A 17,760-nucleotide genomic window follows, 5' to 3' on the forward strand; every position below is an offset into this window, starting at 1 on the left:
CCGGGGGGGGGACGGGGGTGGGGGGTGCTGAGTAATATTTCTGTCTGTAATAAAGCCCTTTTGTGGGGAAAAACTCAATCTGATTGGCTGGGCCTGGCTCTGCAGTGGGTAGGCCTGGCTGCCAAGTCAGTGGGCTTATGCCCTCCAACACTGCGCCTCTGCCCAGTCATATGAAATCCATAGATTAGGGCCTAATGAATGTATTTCAATTGACTGATAGATAGCATCTTCATCAACACGTCACCATGATTCTGTGAGTTCTACGGTAAGTGTGGACCATGTCAACGTCGACATTGTTTCTTCAGAGCAGTTCTAATCATCCCTTCCACTCCCTCAGCTCCACTTTGAATAGGATCAGATATGAAAAAAGGGCAGTGACAGAATTGACATGATTGCCTTGTAGCACATTCAGAAAATATTTCAAATCTGCTCGTACTTTGAGCCTCAGGTGAGAAATAAAGAGTCAATGATGAGAATAATACATTGTCTTCCATTTGTTATAGAGTTGTAGTCATGTTAAGGCCAGACGCTCTAGAGGCCTGTCTCCCACTGTAACGCATTAGGAGCCACCAGCAGTGGGCAGCGTTGAGTCACCCAGGCATTGCCTTGCATGCTAAACCAGTGGGTTTTTATTTCTGTTATCTAGGTCAACTTATTCCAATTTATTTGTATCCACTTATCCAAACTGTAGTGGGTTTGAAAAGAGGGTCAAACCCAAATAGAGAACGGGGACACAGTCACCCCAGGGAGGTTGTGTGCCATAACAGGTAGCCTCTTTCTCAAACGCACTGCAAGTAAAACAGGTTACGGTATTAGACAGACTGATTATATCACAACACACACAAAGCGTGTCAGGTGATGGACAATGTCAGCGCCTACTGTTGAAATGAGTGACTGAAGCATTTCATACAGTGCGACAGGCCACATTGACAAAGGGGAAGGGCGTTGACCTGTGTTTGTGCACGATGGCGTTGAAAGCCAGGCCGTCTCTCCAGCTGGTGGTGAAGTTGTGAACGTTGACGTTGGGGTACCTGCAGGGACATGGTCACAGCTCATTAATCATCGACACAGTACCGAGGCTATTTTGATGTTGACAAACCGAGAGCATGGGACGATAAGGTTCCATATGCAAAAATATGATTCTGAGATAACTGGCTTTAAAATCGCCGAACCCTAATTGGTTTGAATGGTGTCAGAAATGTTTCTTGTATTCTTTTGAACTGAACATGAATTGTGGTAGTTCGAGTACTATATAAAGTGGACAACACTGAACAAAACAAGGCTATGTCAATATCTACATTTTGAACCTTATAGTCCCAACCTCTCGAAACACAACATTCTTCAAATCTCTAATCATTTCACTTCTATCATACATTCACATCGCTTGCACATCCTTGAACATGTCTCGCTCCCCCCTCTCACTCTCCCCCTTCTCACCCAGCGGTCTTCATCTGGCACCAGAGAAGCAGGGCCTCTTTGGCAGACTTCTTCTCCTTGTTATCCCCAGTCTCCACACTGATGTCCTGGATCTGTTAGCAGAGCAGAGTACCCTCTTAGACACACTGCCTACTGAACACTTCAGCCAGCTCTCTCTCTCTCTCTGGGTAATTCAAACTTCACTGAAATCAGTCTTACATGCAGCTTTGTATTAGGTTTGATGAGAAATCACAATCCAATCAGTCTAACAAGAGAGCAGAGATTAGGGCCGATTCATTAGAGGTTTTTTTTGTAATTATGTCTTTCTTTTTTTTAAAGGAGAGGAAAAAAATTGAGCGCTGAAATATCATTCGAATATTTACATAATCTGAAACTACAGTCGTCCCAGAATACCACAGAATGGTGGTTTAGTTACGTTTCTTAGGGTCCCCATTAACTCCACATAAATTGTACAAATACATGACAAAGTATGGAACAGTAAGAACGAATCCATTAAATTAAACAGAGTAATAAAGGAAAGACACCAAGAGACAACAAAAATACGATTTACACATTATTCATATACAGTTGAAGTCGGAAGTTTACATACACCTTAGTCAAATACATTTAAACTCCGTTTTCCCAATTCCTGACATTTAATCCTAGTAAAAATTCCCTGTTTAGGTCAGTTAGGATCACCACTTTATTTTAAGAATGTTTAATGTCAGAATGATTTATTTCAGCTTTTATTTCCTTCATTACATTCCCAGTGGGTCAGAAGTTTACATACACTCAATTAGTATTTGGTAGCATTGCCTTTAAATTGTTTAACTTGGGTCAAATGTTTAAGGTAGCCTTCCACAAGCTTCCCACAACAAGTTGGGTGAATTTTGGCCCATTCCTCCTGACAGAGCTGGTGTAACTGAGTCAGGTTTGTAGGCCTCCTTGCTCGCACACACTTTTTCAGTTCTGCCCACACATTTTCTATAGGATTGAGGTCAGGGCTTTGTGATGTCCACTCCAATACCTTGACTTTGTTGTTCTTAAGCCATTTTGCCACAACTTTGGAAGTATGCTTGGGGTCATTGTCCACTTGGAAGACCCATTTGCGACCAAGCTTTAACTTCCTGACTGATGTCTTGAGATGTTGCTTCAATATATCCACATCATTTTCATTCCTCATAATGCCATCTATTTTGTCAAGTGCACCAGTCCCTCCTGCAGCAAAGCACCCCCACAACATGAAGCTGCCGCCCCCATGCTTCACTGTTGGGATGTGGTTCTTCGGCTTGCAAGCCTCCCCCTTTTTCCTTTAAACATAACGATGGTCATTATGGCCAAACAGTTCTATTTTTGTTTCATCTGACCAGAGGACATTTCTCCAGTAAGTACGATCTTTGTCCCCATGTGCAGTTGCAAACCGTAGCCTGGCTTTTTTTAATGGCGGTTTTGGAGCAGTGGCTTCTTCCTTGCTGAGCGGCCTTTCAGGTTGTCGATATAGGACTTGTTTTACTGTGGATATAGATACTTTTGTACCCTTTTCCTCCAGCATCTTCACAAGGTCCTTTGCTGTTGTTCTAGGATTGACTTTCACTTTTCGCACCAAAGTACGTTCATCTCTAGGAGACAGAACGCGTCTCCTTCCTGAGTGGTATGAAGGCTGCATGGTCCCATGGTGTTTATACTTGCGTACTATTGTTTGTACAGCTGAACGTGGTACCTTCAGGCATTTGGAAATTGCTCCCAAGGATGAACCAGACTTGTAAGGATGAACCTGACTTGTGGAGGTCTAGGCTAATTTCTTTTGATTTCCCTATGATGTCAAGGAAAGAGGCACTGAGTTTGAAGGTAGGCCTTGAAATACATCCACAGTTACACCTCCATTTGACTCAAATTATGTCAATTAGCCTATCAGAAGCTTCTAAAGCCATGACATCATTTTCTGGAATTTTCCAAGCTGTTTAAAGACAGTGTATGTAAACTTCTGACCCACTGGAATTGTGATACAGTGAATTACAAGTGAAATAATCTGTCTGTAAACAATTGTTGGAAAAATGAATTGTGTTATGCACAAAGTAGATGTCCTAACCAACTTGCCAAAACTATAGTTTGTTAACAAGAAATTTGTGGAAAAACTAATGACTCCAACCTGAGCGTATGTAAACTTCCGACTTCAACTGTATACATATTCATATTTTCAGTACAGTTAAATTAGATCTTTAGATAGAGGAGAGACGCTGTGTTCAGCAGTTGTTTTAAGTTAAACTTGCTTTTTGCCTGAGTAACCTTTGGTGGCAGAGCATTCCATAACAGGTGGGGTTAAGGAATAAAACAGGACTGGGCAGAGATGGGTGACCCAGGTGGGGTAGAGGAATAGGACAGGACTGGGCAGGGTGACCCAGGCGGGGGTAGAGGAATAGGACAGGACTGGGCGGGGATGGGTGACCCAGGCGGGGTAGAGGAATAGGACTGGGCGGGGATGGGTGACCCAGGCGGGGTAGAGGAATAGGACTGGGCGGGGATGGGTGACCCAGGCGGGGTAGAGGAATAGGACAGGACTGGGCGGGGATGGGTGACCCAGGCGGGGTAGAGGAATAGGACAGGACTGGGCGGGGGTGAGGAATAGGACAGGACTGGGCGGGGGTGAGGAATAGGACAGGACTGGGCGGGGGTGAGGAATAGGACAGGACTGGGCGGGGGTGAGGAATAGGACAGGACTGGGCGGGGGTGAGGAATAGGACAGGACTGGGCGGGGGTGAGGAATAGGACAGGACTGGGCGGGGGTGAGGAATAGGACAGGACTGGGCGGGGGTGAGGAATAGGACAGGACTGGGCGGGGGTGAGGAATAGGACAGGACTGGGCAGGGTGGGGGTGAGGAATAGGACAGGACTGGGCAGGGTGGGGGTGAGGAATAGGACAGGACTGGGCAGGGTGGGGGTGAGGAATAGGACAGGACTGGGCAGGGTGGGGGTGAGGAATAGGACAGGACTGGGCAGGGTGGGGGTGAGGAATAGGACAGGACTGGGCAGGGTGGGGGTGAGGAATAGGACAGGACTGGGCAGGGTGGGGGTGAGGAATAGGACAGGACTGGGCAGGGTGGGGGTGAGGAATAGGACAGGACTGGGCAGGGTGGGGGTGAGGAATAGGACAGGACTGGGCAGGGTGGGGGTGAGGAATAGGACAGGACTGGGCAGGGTGGGGGTGAGGAATAGGACAGGACTGGGCAGGGTGGGGGTGAGGAATAGGACAGGACTGGGCAGGGTGGGGGTGAGGAATAGGACAGGACTGGGCAGGGTGGGGGTGAGGAATAGGACAGGACTGGGCAGGGTGGGGGTGAGGAATAGGACAGGACTGGGCAGGGTGGGGGTGAGGAATAGGACAGGACTGGGCAGAGTGGGGGTGAGGAATAGGACAGGACTGGGCAGGGTGGGGGTGAGGAATAGGACAGGACTGGGCAGGGTGGGGGTGAGGAATAGGACAGGACTGGGCAGGGTGGGGGTGAGGAATAGGACAGGACTGGGCAGGGTGGGGGTGAGGAATAGGACAGGACTGGGCAGGGTGGGGGTGAGGAATAGGACAGGACTGGGCAGGGTGGGGGTGAGGAATAGGACAGGACTGGGCAGGGTGGGGGTGAGGAATAGGACAGGACTGGGCAGGGTGGGGGTGAGGAATAGGACAGGACTGGGCAGGGTGGGGGTGAGGAATAGGACAGGACTGGGCAGGGTGGGGGTGAGGAATAGGACAGGACTGGGCAGGGTGGGGGTGAGGAATAGGACAGGACTGGGCAGGGTGGGGGTGAGGAATAGGACAGGACTGGGCAGGGTGGGGGTGAGGAATAGGACAGGACTGGGCAGGGTGGGGGTGAGGAATAGGACAGGACTGGGCAGGGTGGGGGTGAGGAATAGGACAGGACTGGGCAGGGTGGGGGTGAGGAATAGGACAGGACTGGGCAGGGTGGGGGTGAGGAATAGGACAGGACTGGGCAGGGTGGGGGTGAGGAATAGGACAGGACTGGGCAGGGTGGGGGTGAGGAATAGGACAGGACTGGGCAGGGTGGGGGTGAGGAATAGGACAGGACTGGGCAGGGTGGGGGTGAGGAATAGGACAGGACTGGGCAGGGTGGGGGTGAGGAATAGGACAGGACTGGGCAGGGTGGGGGTGAGGAATAGGACAGGACTGGGCAGGGTGGGGGTGAGGAATAGGACAGGACTGGGCAGGGTGGGGGTGAGGAATAGGACAGGACTGGGCAGGGTGGGGGTGAGGAATAGGACAGGACTGGGCAGGGTGGGGGTGAGGAATAGGACAGGACTGGGCAGGGTGGGGGTGAGGAATAGGACAGGACTGGGCAGGGTGGGGGTGAGGAATAGGACAGGACTGGGCAGGGTGGGGGTGAGGAATAGGACAGGACTGGGCAGGGTGGGGGTGAGGAATAGGACAGGACAGGGCAGGGTGGGGGTGAGGAATAGGACAGGACTGGGCAGGGTGACCCAGGTGGGGGTGAGGAATAGGACAGGACTGGGCAGGGTGACCCAGGTGGGGGTGAGGAACATGATAGGGCTAGGAAGAGTGGTGGAGGTGAGGAACAGGGCAGTACTGGCCGGGGGGTAATATTCACATGCACCCTCTACTCTCTAGAAAGGCATATAGAAAGGCATTGTATAGAACATTACAAGGATTCACACGGTACCTGGAAGCGAAGGATGATGGTCCAGATGAGACCCAGGGTGAGGCGGTGGTTCCCATCCACGATGTCGTGGGAGCCCATGTTCTCCAGGTGGACCTTCTGCTCCTTGAGGAACTGCAGGGCCTTGTCCACGTTCTCCAGGCAGTGGATACGCATACGCCCCTTGGTGGGCTTCGGCTGGAGAGAGACGGGAGAGAGTCAGATTGTGTGAGAGAGTGCTGGAAAGAGACATGGATAACAGAGAGGGAGAGGAAGGGCGTACAGGAATGAAGACAGATTTCATGTTCAGCACGGTGGAAGGCTCAAAGGAGGAAAAGAATGAAGGTATGAGAGAGGGGTTTGTTCAGGACCAACAAGGTGAGTGATGGGTCAGGGTTAAGGTCAGGGTCGGGAGTCAGGAGGACAGAGGGAGTGTGAGTTACTGACCAGCTGTTCTCCTGACAGCACCTCCAGCAGGCGGATGAGCATGCGTCCATCTCTCAGGTCAGTGTACAGGTCCCCGATGCGGCACGTCACACGGCCCAGGTGAGAGTTCACCCACTTAGTGAAGGTTTTCTTCTGCACCGCTTCGCGCTCATCTGGAGAGGAGAGCAGAGGGGAAAGGTGGGTTACAGCGAGGGTAAACCAATCGTAAGCCAGCTGATAGTGACTGGGAAGCAAGTGGGAAGTCATTCATTGCTTCGTAATAACCTACGTCCAATACGGTCAGCCAAATACATAGAGGGGATGCAATTCTTCGCAAGACAAACACTGATGGAGCCGTATAAGACCATTCAAAAGCCTGAATCACCCCTCAGACTGAGACTGATGACAGGGTCAGTAACTCATGGGGACCTGAGCTCCGGTGCGCAGCACTTCATTTCACAGATAAGCTATGCCATTAGGTCATTGGGATCGTTGAGTTGACAGCTTTAGCAGACGGTTCTTTAGGCCCCTAACTGAACCGACGTGTCTGGGCTGCTGACGCCGCCTCCGCCAGTCGCCTGGGAGAGTCTGGATGGGAGACCGGCCTGGGAAAGCCACGCTAACGGCTCACAATGATGCTAAACAAACACACGCCCTGGGTGAAGGAGGGTCAAGGAAGACAAGATGAAATGCGTTGCGTTTTAAAAAAGGAGAACACGTCACTATAACGTTTCGGGAAGATAAAGGGGGACACCATGAAGCAGTGGCAGAGATATGGAGCAGGAGGAGTAAGACGCTGAACCTGCCTCCAAACAAGGTGACCTCAATTCTAGGTCACATGGTCTGTGTGAGCTAGATCTAGTCTAGGGCAGAAAATATCATTACAGTCTAGTAGCTATGGCACCCCACACACGTAATAAACAAGGCAACGCCCACCCCCCTTGGGTCAACAGATATTGCGTGTGACTAACACATTTCAGGCAATTACTATAGCTCCCGCCTAGGGCCGATCATTGCAAAAAAATGCCGGATCTCTATGGAAAGATGCATAATTCAAGTTTCGTCAAAATTGGGCCAGCTGTGTCTGAGATATCGCGGGTGACCTTAGGTAAGAAACGCACAGACGGAAACAGATCCACAATCCCTTTTAAAGGGATTAAAATAAACTATAAAATGTAGATACAACGGAATAAAATCAGATGAACTATCCTGCGGCTGCGAGGTAAAAAAAAGCAGATGATTTCTGAAGCTGTGTGAAATTGGCTGTAGTCATTAAGGTAAAGATTAAAGCCTCTTCAAATCCTAACAGAAAAAAAGTAATGGCTTCACAATCTTAAAATTCGCCATGCATACAAACCAAAGCCACGCTGCTGCGTTTCATGTTGTTACGGAAAGCGTCACACTATCTCCAAGACCCAGTGAAATGGATCTCCATGTGAGAGAATTTGTGTGAGATACAGAAGGGAAAGCGCCGGGTGAGATGTCCCACGTGTGATATAAGCAACACTCCTCATGCTATTGGACTATATTCCTCGTGACCTAGGCTCAGGTTGTCTGGCAGAAAATCTCTCCTCAAGGCAAAGTTACGTCACATTGTGACTAGGGGCTAAATGACTAGGAAGCCAGTTCTCCATCTGGCCAGGACGCTACCCTGCTGTCTCACACCGCACCCACCCCTGGAGCAGGAGGTCCATTAGGCTGAGCCGGGCACCACCTGGGTCCAGGCTAACAGCTCCCTACACTGGGGCGAGGGACAGAGATAGGCACCACCTGGGTCCAGGCTAACAGCTCCCTACACTGGGGCGAGGGACAGAGATAGGCACCACCTGGGTCCAGGCTAACAGCTCCCTACACTGGGGCGAGGGACAGAGATAGGCACCACCTGGGTCCAGGCTAACAGCTCCCTACACTGGGGCGAGGGACAGAGATAGGCACCACCTGGGTCCAGGCTAACAGCTCCCTACACTGGGGCGAGGGACAGAGATAGGCACCACCTGGGTCCAGGCTAACAGCTCCCTACACTGGGGCGAGGGACAGAGATAGGCAGCACCACGTCGCCTGGCCGGTGGCCTGCTGGTGTCCTGCCCGATGACGGGCACAGTGACCGGGCCGGGGAGCAGCTGGCTGCTTGGCAGAGCGATGGTAATCCTGAGCTGATTTATGGCAGTACTTGAAGGATTAGGTGGCCACTTTACAAGGTTTAAGGAAGCCCCCCTATCCCTGCTGAGGATCCTTTCAATCAAACGCTAATGGATTTTTTCAGGAGAGAAGGGTGGCGGCGGGAGGGAGGGACATTGACAGGGAGGCAGAGAGGGCCAGCAGCAGGTCACTCCGAGATGACAGCCTGCAGACTTGCCAGCTCCCTTTGGGTAACACTAGGATGGAGTGAGGCATGGGTGTACCCTTTTAGGGAAGGAGGCGAGTTTTCAACTTGAAACACTCTACATGTATTCATCAAATACCATCTCAGAGAGTCTGACTGTGGCAGCCGTTTTATTTATGTAGGGTATAAGAGGAGGTTGGCATAATGAGTTAGGCCTGGCTAACTCTATAAACATGACTCTACACTCTTACAAACTTCATAAAGACCACACGTCAAATATTACAAACTTATCTTTTAAACCATTTCATAGTAGATATATATTTAATATGCCCAAAGGCTCTACTGTAGAGTATAATGTAAGCTCCTCGCCAGTCTAAGCAGCAGCCTATTGTTGGATGAAATTGTTGGGTTCTACAGTAAGCAGGATTACTTCTAATGAGACGGACGGAGGTTTGCTCTCATCAGACCAGATACAGGAAAGCCCAAGCGATAATGGCGGACCATTAAATCTAACTGAACCCCTATTTAATGAGCACGTCCCGTGACGACGTGCTAAACGTCTTATCTGAGGGGGAGAGCTTAGTAAGAAACCTGTTCAGCGAGTTGCTGCCCTGAAGTCACGCATGACAAAACACAACTACAGCGTTGACTGTCACATGTCAACTTGAACCCAGGACACCAAATAAAAATGGACCCATTCTGGAATATATCTATTTTTCTTTCAATACAAAGTAATAAGCAAAAATCCCCAGTGTGACCACACTGCCCTTCTGGTTGTTGACGAGGAAATCTGCTCCAGCTCACCCCAATTAAATTCCGCTAAACCCCTCTGAGCTTGACCTGTGACCCCTGTGAAGCAGCTCTGACCTCCCCTGTACCCCTCTACTACACCTGACAAGGACTGAAATGTTACTTCTCCCTCTAGAAACATGGCTAGGGGGTACAGGCGCTGCAGTATGTCACTGTTTGACGGGCTGGGATTATAATGGGATGTTTGACGTCCATAAATTGTTAAACACGAGATAAAGTGAGCAATTAACAATTAATGGAATTCCATGGCTGTGAATCTGGCTGCTCATGCAACAGAACACTTGCTCAAGTTATCTGGGACTCGGGAAGAGATCTTCGGGAGGCTCGAGTGTGTGTGCGTGCGCTTGCGTGTGTGTGACAGGAACCAGTGGTTGTTATCTAGTACAAAAAGTAGAGGATAACCTCCCCCTCCTGGACTGAGTCTGTGCCTGGATCCTGGCAAACTTGACAGCTTCAGGGTCCCGGGCCAAGCCTGGCTGGAGTGGAACAGACAGACAGTGGCCTTCACTTCACCTCAGTACATGATCATCGGCTGTTCCAAGTGCCATTCCTATAAATCCCCATGATGCGTGTTGATAGAACAAACAATCCACAGCTCAGAAGGTGAAAACTTGAAATGGTGGAAATGAATGTACTCTGCAGAGAGATCTAAACAAGGTCACTGTGAAATACAACTGTCAGGTGGGGGCCGAAAACACTCAGAGTCGGAGCACAGAGCGAGAGAAGGGCCACGTGTGCAATGCAGTGCCAGTGGTGACCTGTTTCATCAGGATAGGGCTGCTTTGCAATGCAAAACTGGGCACAGTACTATACACATACTCAAAGGGAACAATCAGTTCAAATAAATGGCCCCCATAGGCTAATCACCTCCAAACAAAGTGAGGAAGAGCCTTTCTTCACATTTCTATTTTGTTGGTATGTCACCCCCTTTTTCTCCCCAATTTCCATCTTGTTGAAATCAGACTGCAGGCGCCCGGCCAGCCACAAGGAGTCGCTAGAGCGCGATGAGCCAAGTAAAGCCCCCCCAGCCAAACCCTCCCCTAACGACACTGGGCAAATTGTGCGCCATCCTATGGGATTCCCAGTCACGGCCGTATGTGACACAGCCTGGGATCGAACCTGGGTCTGTAGTGATGCCTCAAGCACTGCGATGTAGTGCCTTAGACCACTTTCAGAATTGAATTATTCACAGGAGTGTTCCTGTAGAATGGCCATCATAAATGAATATGTTCCATGGTCTGGGTGGATAATATATTACTGTCTAACTGTGATACTGATACATAAGTCATATCCAAAGAGCTAAAACATACTAAAAGTGCTGCCCAGAGGTGTGCTGCAGTAGAGTGAGTGGTAACTGAATGTTATAAAGTGTTATAGAAAGAAGGAAATTAAAAACATGAATCATTCCAGCCAACAGCATTACAGCCTCTCTCAGGGGGATGGGTCAGAAACAACAACTGTCTGAATAACAAAACACAGAGGATGGCCACTCCATCTGGACTCAGTGCACTGCTGGCCAGTTAAGGGGGGCAATGTAAATAGTCAGGTGGCCATTTGATTAATTGTTCCGCAGTCTTATGACTTGGGGGTAGAAGCTGTTAAGGAGCCTTTTGGTCCTAGACTTGGCACTCTGGTACCACTTGCTGTGTGGTAGCAGAGAAAACAGTCTATGACTTGGGTGACTGCAGTCTCCCGTATTTATGCTGCAGTAGTTTATGTGTCGGGGGGGCTAGGGTCAGTCTGTTGTATTTGTCCTGTCTTATCCGGTGTCCTGTGTGAATTTAAGTATGCTCTCTCTAATTCTCTTTTTTTTTTTTTTCTCTCGGAGGACCTGATCCCTAGGACCATGCCTCAGGACTACCTGGCCTGATGACTCCTTGTTGTCCCCAGTCCACCTGGTCGTGCTGCTGCTCCAGTTTCAACTGTTCTGCCTATGGAACCCTGACCTGTTCACCGGACGTGCTACCTGTCCCAAACCTGCTGTTTTCAACTCTCTAGAGACAGCAGGAGCGGTAGAGATACTCTGAATGATGAAAAGCCAACTGACATTTACTCCTGAGGTGCTGACCTGTTTCACCCTCTACAACCACTGTGATTATTATTTGACCCTGCTGGTCATCTATGAACATTTGAACAACTTGGCCACGTTCTGTTATAGTCTCTACCCGGCACAGCCAGAAGAGGACTGGCCACTCCTCATAGCCTGGTTCCTCTCTAGGTTTCTTCCTAGGTTCTGGCCTTTCTAGGGAGTTTTTCCTAGCCACCGTGCTTCTACACCTGCATTGCTTGCTGTTTGGGGTTTTAGGCTGGGTTTCTGTACAGCACTTTGTGACATCAGCTGATGTAAGAAGGGCTTTATAAATACATTTGATTGATTCTGACACCGCCTAGTATATAGGTCCTGGATGGCAGGAAGCTTGGCCGCTGTGATGTGCTGGGCCGTACGCACTACCCTCTGTAGCGCCTTACGGTCAGATGCTGAGCAGTTGCCATACCAGACGGTGATGCAACCGGCCAGGATGCTCTCGATGGTGCAGCTGTAGAACTTTTTGAGGATCTGGGGACCCATGCCAAATCTTTTCAGTCACCCGAGGGGGAAAATTGCAGTGATTTTTGCGATAACATTGATGATTTGACTGTTTTATGCAGTGATTGGTCAAATTTGCAAGCTCTTGCATAATATGCGGGGAATTACAAAATAAAAATGCCATCGCAGAATCCTAGACGGACTGAGTAGGTTCTTGTCAAGGCTCTATACTCTATACGAGACCGTTGCTGTTGTGAAAGGAAGTTGCACCTTTTCCTGCGTTACAGACTTTGCAATAAACAAGCTGAAGGGACAACAACAGAAATACTGTTTCATCATCACCATCTACCAACAAACACAGTGTTCCTCCAAGGAGCTCATGACTGTGGAAAGAAGATGGCAGTGGCAGCCACACCCTTCAGCTAGATTGCAGAGACAGATAGCCAGTAACAAATTAGTGTCTCGTGAGCACATCCCCCTAAAAACTAAAACAATTGGTGGTAAAAGCATCTCTATAGTTGAATGACTATTCGGCCAGAAAAACAATGACAAGGATGAGTAACAGGAGTGTGATACGTTTGGGATTGAATCTGGATAAAAGCCATTATAAATGCTAGTCATCACGTCCACTACCTCCTCATCTCCCGGGGCACCAGAAGCAAAGACACAGGAATGACAGAATATGAGACATGTCCACAGCTACACATCAGTCTAAAAACCCTCCGGCTGCTATAACTCGCTCTAATTCAGGTGTGAATAATGACAGTTCGAGGTGACATTTTCCAGCCGCAAAAGCATTTTCTTTCCTCTCCTTTTTCTGGACCCTTGAGAAGCCCCTGGCTTAGGTGAATGAGTGTTGGGTTTCATAGGTTTGTGTAACAATGGAGGTATAACTTACTCTCCTGCTCGGTCTCCCCCCCGTCTTCTGCGTGTCTGAAGGCTTGACAAAGATTGAGAGGAGAAGGACCGTGGGCTCCCGAGTGGCGCAGCGGTCTAAGGCACTGCATGTCACTGCTAGAGGCTTCACTACAGACCCTGGTTCGATTCTAGGCAGTATCACAAACGGCCGTGATTGGGAGTCCCACAGGGCGGCACAATTGGCCCAGCGTCGTCCGGATTAGGGTTTGGCCGGGGTAGGCCGTCATTGTAAATAAGAATTTGTTCTTAACTGACTTGCCTAGTTAAATGAAGGTTAAATAAAAAATAAAAGATAGGCTTGGCTGTGTGTTTGTCAGTCAGACAGTCAGTAGAAGCCCATTAAACACACGGATCAAATATCTGCGGCTTAAGGACGGTTATGGCCTGGACTTGACACACAAACAAGCATTTGTGAGTGCACTTACACACGTATGCATATACGCACAAACACAGGAAAATAGTCAAATTCCCGCACTTATCAACTGAACATCCCTGGTCATCCTTACTGCCTCTGATCTGGCAGACTCACTAAACACACATGCTTCATTTGAAAATGATGTCCGAATCTGGAAAGTCACATATTAACATTAGAACAGAAAGACTTATCTCCCGACACTATTCCCGACTCAGAAACAGATGGTTCAGTAGATACTAGCTGTACTGGGAGACTTGGAGTCAGGAATAGAGAACTCTTCCTCAAGGCCCAGCCACAAGGTTCTTAACCCTCACCGTTGTCATGGACACACACACTTCCTAATGACTCAAGGTAAACACTGATAGGATAGAAATATATGGCATTACACCACAATAATGGCTTCCACAGTTCAGAAATGTCAGAAAATATAATTTCCTCCTCATAGGACACCACAGCCTCACTGACAGTGCTTTTTTGTCATGGGTCTTTGTGAGAACATCTGCCATGTCACATACCCCCCACCTCCTCTGGGGATCATACCTGCCCTGGCGCTCCCAAAAAACAAACCAGTAATAATAGCCGCTTCACTCTCGCTGCTGCTTCTCTCTCACACAACAAGAGCCAGACAATAGAGTGTGGTTTTCCCTCATAGCTGAGCGTGCGGTTACCTTTCCAGAGGTAAGCCGGGGCGCTGCAGAGGGAGCCTGGTCAATGAGCCACCTGAGGTGGATTACACTGCTGGGAGGGAGGGTGAAGGGGGGGCACATTCCTCCTGATGCTGGTCATGTTGTGACAGCACCCAGCCCTGCGGAGGAGGTGGTAACAGGGTGCAAACAGAAACCAGGCTCAACCCTTCCCTGTCCCACTTCTCCTAATAGCAGCCCCAGTCAGGAGGATACAGACATCTCTGCTGTGTTTGCTCATCATACACAAACACTTAATCAGCTGTGTAAAATGCTTTAATTTAAAAGCATAGTGTATTAGAACAAACTGTACCACTGTCCTGTCTTAATGACTCAAAATCATCTGCATTAAAGTGTGTTTAAAGTGTGTATGGGTATTCACACGCACTATAAAGTGTGTATGGGTATTCACACGCACTATAAAGTGTGTATGGGTATTCACACGCACTATAAAGTGTGTATGGGTATTCACACGCACTATAAAGTGTGTATGGGTATTCACACGCACTATAAAGTGTGTATGGGTATTCACACGCACTATAAAGTGTGTATGGGTATTCACACGCACTATAAAGTGTGTATGGGTATTCACACGCACTATAAAGTGTGTATGGGTATTCACACGCACTATAAAGTGTGTATGGGTATTCACACGCACTATAAAGTGTGTATGGGTATTCACACGCACTATAAAGTGTGTATGGGTATTCACACGCACTATAAAGTGTGTATGGGTATTCACACGCACTATAAAGTGTGTATGGGTATTCACACGCACTATAAAGTGTATATGGGTATTCACACGCACTATAAAGTGTGTATGGGTATTCACACGCACTATAAAGTGTGTATGGGTATTCACACGCACTATAAAGTGTGTATGGGTATTCACACGCACTATAAAGTGTGTATGGGTATTCACACGCACTATAAAGTGTGTATGGGTATTCACACGCACTATAAAGTGTGTATGGGTATTCACACGCACTATAAAGTGTGTATGGGTATTCACACGCACTATAAAGTGTGTATGGGTATTCACACGCACTATAAAGTGTGTATGGGTATTCACACGCACTATAAAGTGTGTATGGGTATTAGCACGCACTATAAAGTGTGTATGGGTATTAACACGCACTATAAAGTGTGTATGGGTATTCACACGCACTATAAAGTGTGTATGGGTATTCACACGCACTATAAAGTGTGTATGGGTATTAGCACGCACTATAAAGTGTGTATGGGTATTAACACGCACTATAAAGTGTGTATGGGTATTAACATGCAATATAAAGTGTGTATGGTATTCACATGCAATATAAAGTGTGTATGTAAACTGAATGTACAAAACGTTAAGAACACCTTCATATTGAGTTGCGCGTACACAGATTTGCAGATGTTATCGCAGGTCCAGCGAAAATGTTGTGTTTCTAGCACAAACAGTGCAGTAATACTTGGTCTGTGGTTGTGAGGCCGGTTGGACGTACTGCCAAATTCTCTAAAACGATGTTGGAGGCGGCTTACGGTAGAGAAATGAACATTCAACTCTGGCAACAGCTCTAGTGGACATTCCTGCAGTCAGCATGCCAATTGCACGCTCCCTCAAAACTTGAGACATCTGTGGCATTGTATTGTGACAAAACTGTACATTTTAGAGTGGCCTTTTATTGTCCACAGCACAAGGTGCACATGTGTAATGATCATGCTGTTTAATCAGCTTCTTGATATGCCACACCTGTCAGGTGGATGGATTATCTTGGCAAATAAATACATTTGTGCACAAAATGAGAGAAATAATGTTTTTGTGCATATGGAACATTTCTGGGCTCTTTTATTTCAGCTCATGAAACATGGGACCAACACTTTAAATGTTGCGTTTATTTTTGTTCAGTGTATTTACACTGAGTATGCAAAACTTAACACCTGCTCAATCCATGAAAGACTGACCAGGTTAAAGCTATGATCCCTTATTGATGAAACTTGTTAAACCCACTTCAAATCAGTGTAGATGAAGGGGAGGCGACAGGTTGAAGAAGGATTTTTAAGCCTTGAGACAATTGAGACGTGGATTGTGTATGTATGTGAGGGTGAATGGGCAAGACAAAATATTTAAGTGCCTTTGAACGGGGTATGGTAGTAGGTGCCAGGCACCGATTTGTTGTCAAGAAATGCAACATTGCTGGGTTTTTCACGCTCAACAGTTTCCTGTGTGTATCAAGAATGGCCCACCACCCAAAGAATATCCAGACAATTTGACACAACTGTGGGAAGCATTGGAGTCAACATGGGCCGGCATCCCTGTGGAATGCTTTAGACACCTTGTGGAGCCCATGCCCTGACAAATTGAGTCTGTTCTGAGGCGAAAAATGGGGGGAGGGGTGCAACTCAATATTGAGAAGGTGTTCCTAATGTTTAGTATACTCAGTGTACTGCAAAGTTGTCTCGGAGCTAGAAACAGTGCTACCTTGTTTATCAGCGCCATCTTGTCATACAAAAACAAAATTCTTGGGTCCGACCTGCTACCCTCCAATTTAACCCCAACAACATCTGATGGCATCTGTGCTGAAACACTGATAAGAACGGTGATCTGAAGGTAATCCATGCAGAAATGCAGCCAGTGTTAATCTTGTGTCTGTGAGGCCCATGCAGGCTTAGCCTGGGCTTGAGCCTTCAGTTCAGATGGGCAGATAGTGAACCAGATAGTGAACCAGATGGGCAGGTAGCTACAGTAGACTGCATTGTAACATGTAGCCTACATAACATAGTTTGACTTCCTTGAGTATGCCATGACATCTCACTACTGTATGTCATTACTGTCAGAGCAATGGTGGAAGGGGGAAATAATGACAAGCCTTGACAAGGACAGTGGACGGTTATAGAAGAGGGCAACAGGTCCTTTGGTGGCTTGTTGAGGAAGTGGGTCCACTTGAAAACATGATGCTTGACTGCACTGATACGGTATATAATTTCAGGGAAAATTTCCCTGCCCCCTGTTTCCTTGGCACGGAACATGAAGCGGTCTCTCTTTAGGAACGCCTTCATGGCAAATTACATGCTGGGTCTGGATGCTTGACAGCAGCTCTACTAACTAACTGATCTTTAGCATCTTCATCAAGGGCATACACTTCAGGGTCTGCTATTATCATGACTATCTAAGATGGTGTCATTTCAAAAATGTCTTCACACCATATTGACAGCAAACTTGAGGCACTGTATACACAACACGCTCTCTGTGTTAGTACTGGCACAGGGCTAAAGGACTGTTCTGATGATTACGTCACGTCTACCAGAGACAGAGAGATGATTGATGCGTTTATTTCCCTTGTGCCTCTAATTGAACATGTCCACCTTTGCCCCGTCATACAGTATCCTCCTGTATTCTACAGTCTGCTCCATGTCATGGCATATCAGTTCTAGACTCTCCAGTCTGTCAGTCATGCAGTGGCAGGTTCAGTAGAACATATAGTGGTACAGTCCTGTGCCAGCTATCTCTGCTGACTGATGTGTTGCTCCTGACCTGGCACCTCTCACCACTTCATGGCTCCCACAAGGCTAACTTGAGGACAGGACACAGAATG

General features: G+C 48.0%; 1 protein-coding gene across 5 annotated transcripts in view; it reads right to left on the reverse strand.

The window, feature by feature from the left end:
- Positions 1-17,760, reverse strand: part of LOC129868939 (spectrin beta chain, non-erythrocytic 1-like) — a 93,608-nt gene that overhangs the window by 18,802 nt on the left and 57,046 nt on the right. For all 5 annotated transcript variants that reach the window (XM_055943299.1, XM_055943296.1, XM_055943295.1 and 2 more), the window contains 4 exons: positions 6,528-6,679; positions 6,105-6,278; positions 1,438-1,529; positions 951-1,031 (listed from right to left, as the gene is read on the reverse strand). In XM_055943299.1, coding sequence (XP_055799274.1) covers positions 951-1,031; positions 1,438-1,529; positions 6,105-6,278; positions 6,528-6,679 — 499 coding nt within the window. The remainder of the gene's footprint in view (positions 1-950; positions 1,032-1,437; positions 1,530-6,104; positions 6,279-6,527; positions 6,680-17,760) is intronic.

The sequence above is a fragment of the Salvelinus fontinalis genome, chromosome 13 (assembly GCF_029448725.1).
Source record: "Salvelinus fontinalis isolate EN_2023a chromosome 13, ASM2944872v1, whole genome shotgun sequence".
NCBI classification, from domain to species: Eukaryota; Metazoa; Chordata; class Actinopteri; order Salmoniformes; family Salmonidae; genus Salvelinus; species Salvelinus fontinalis.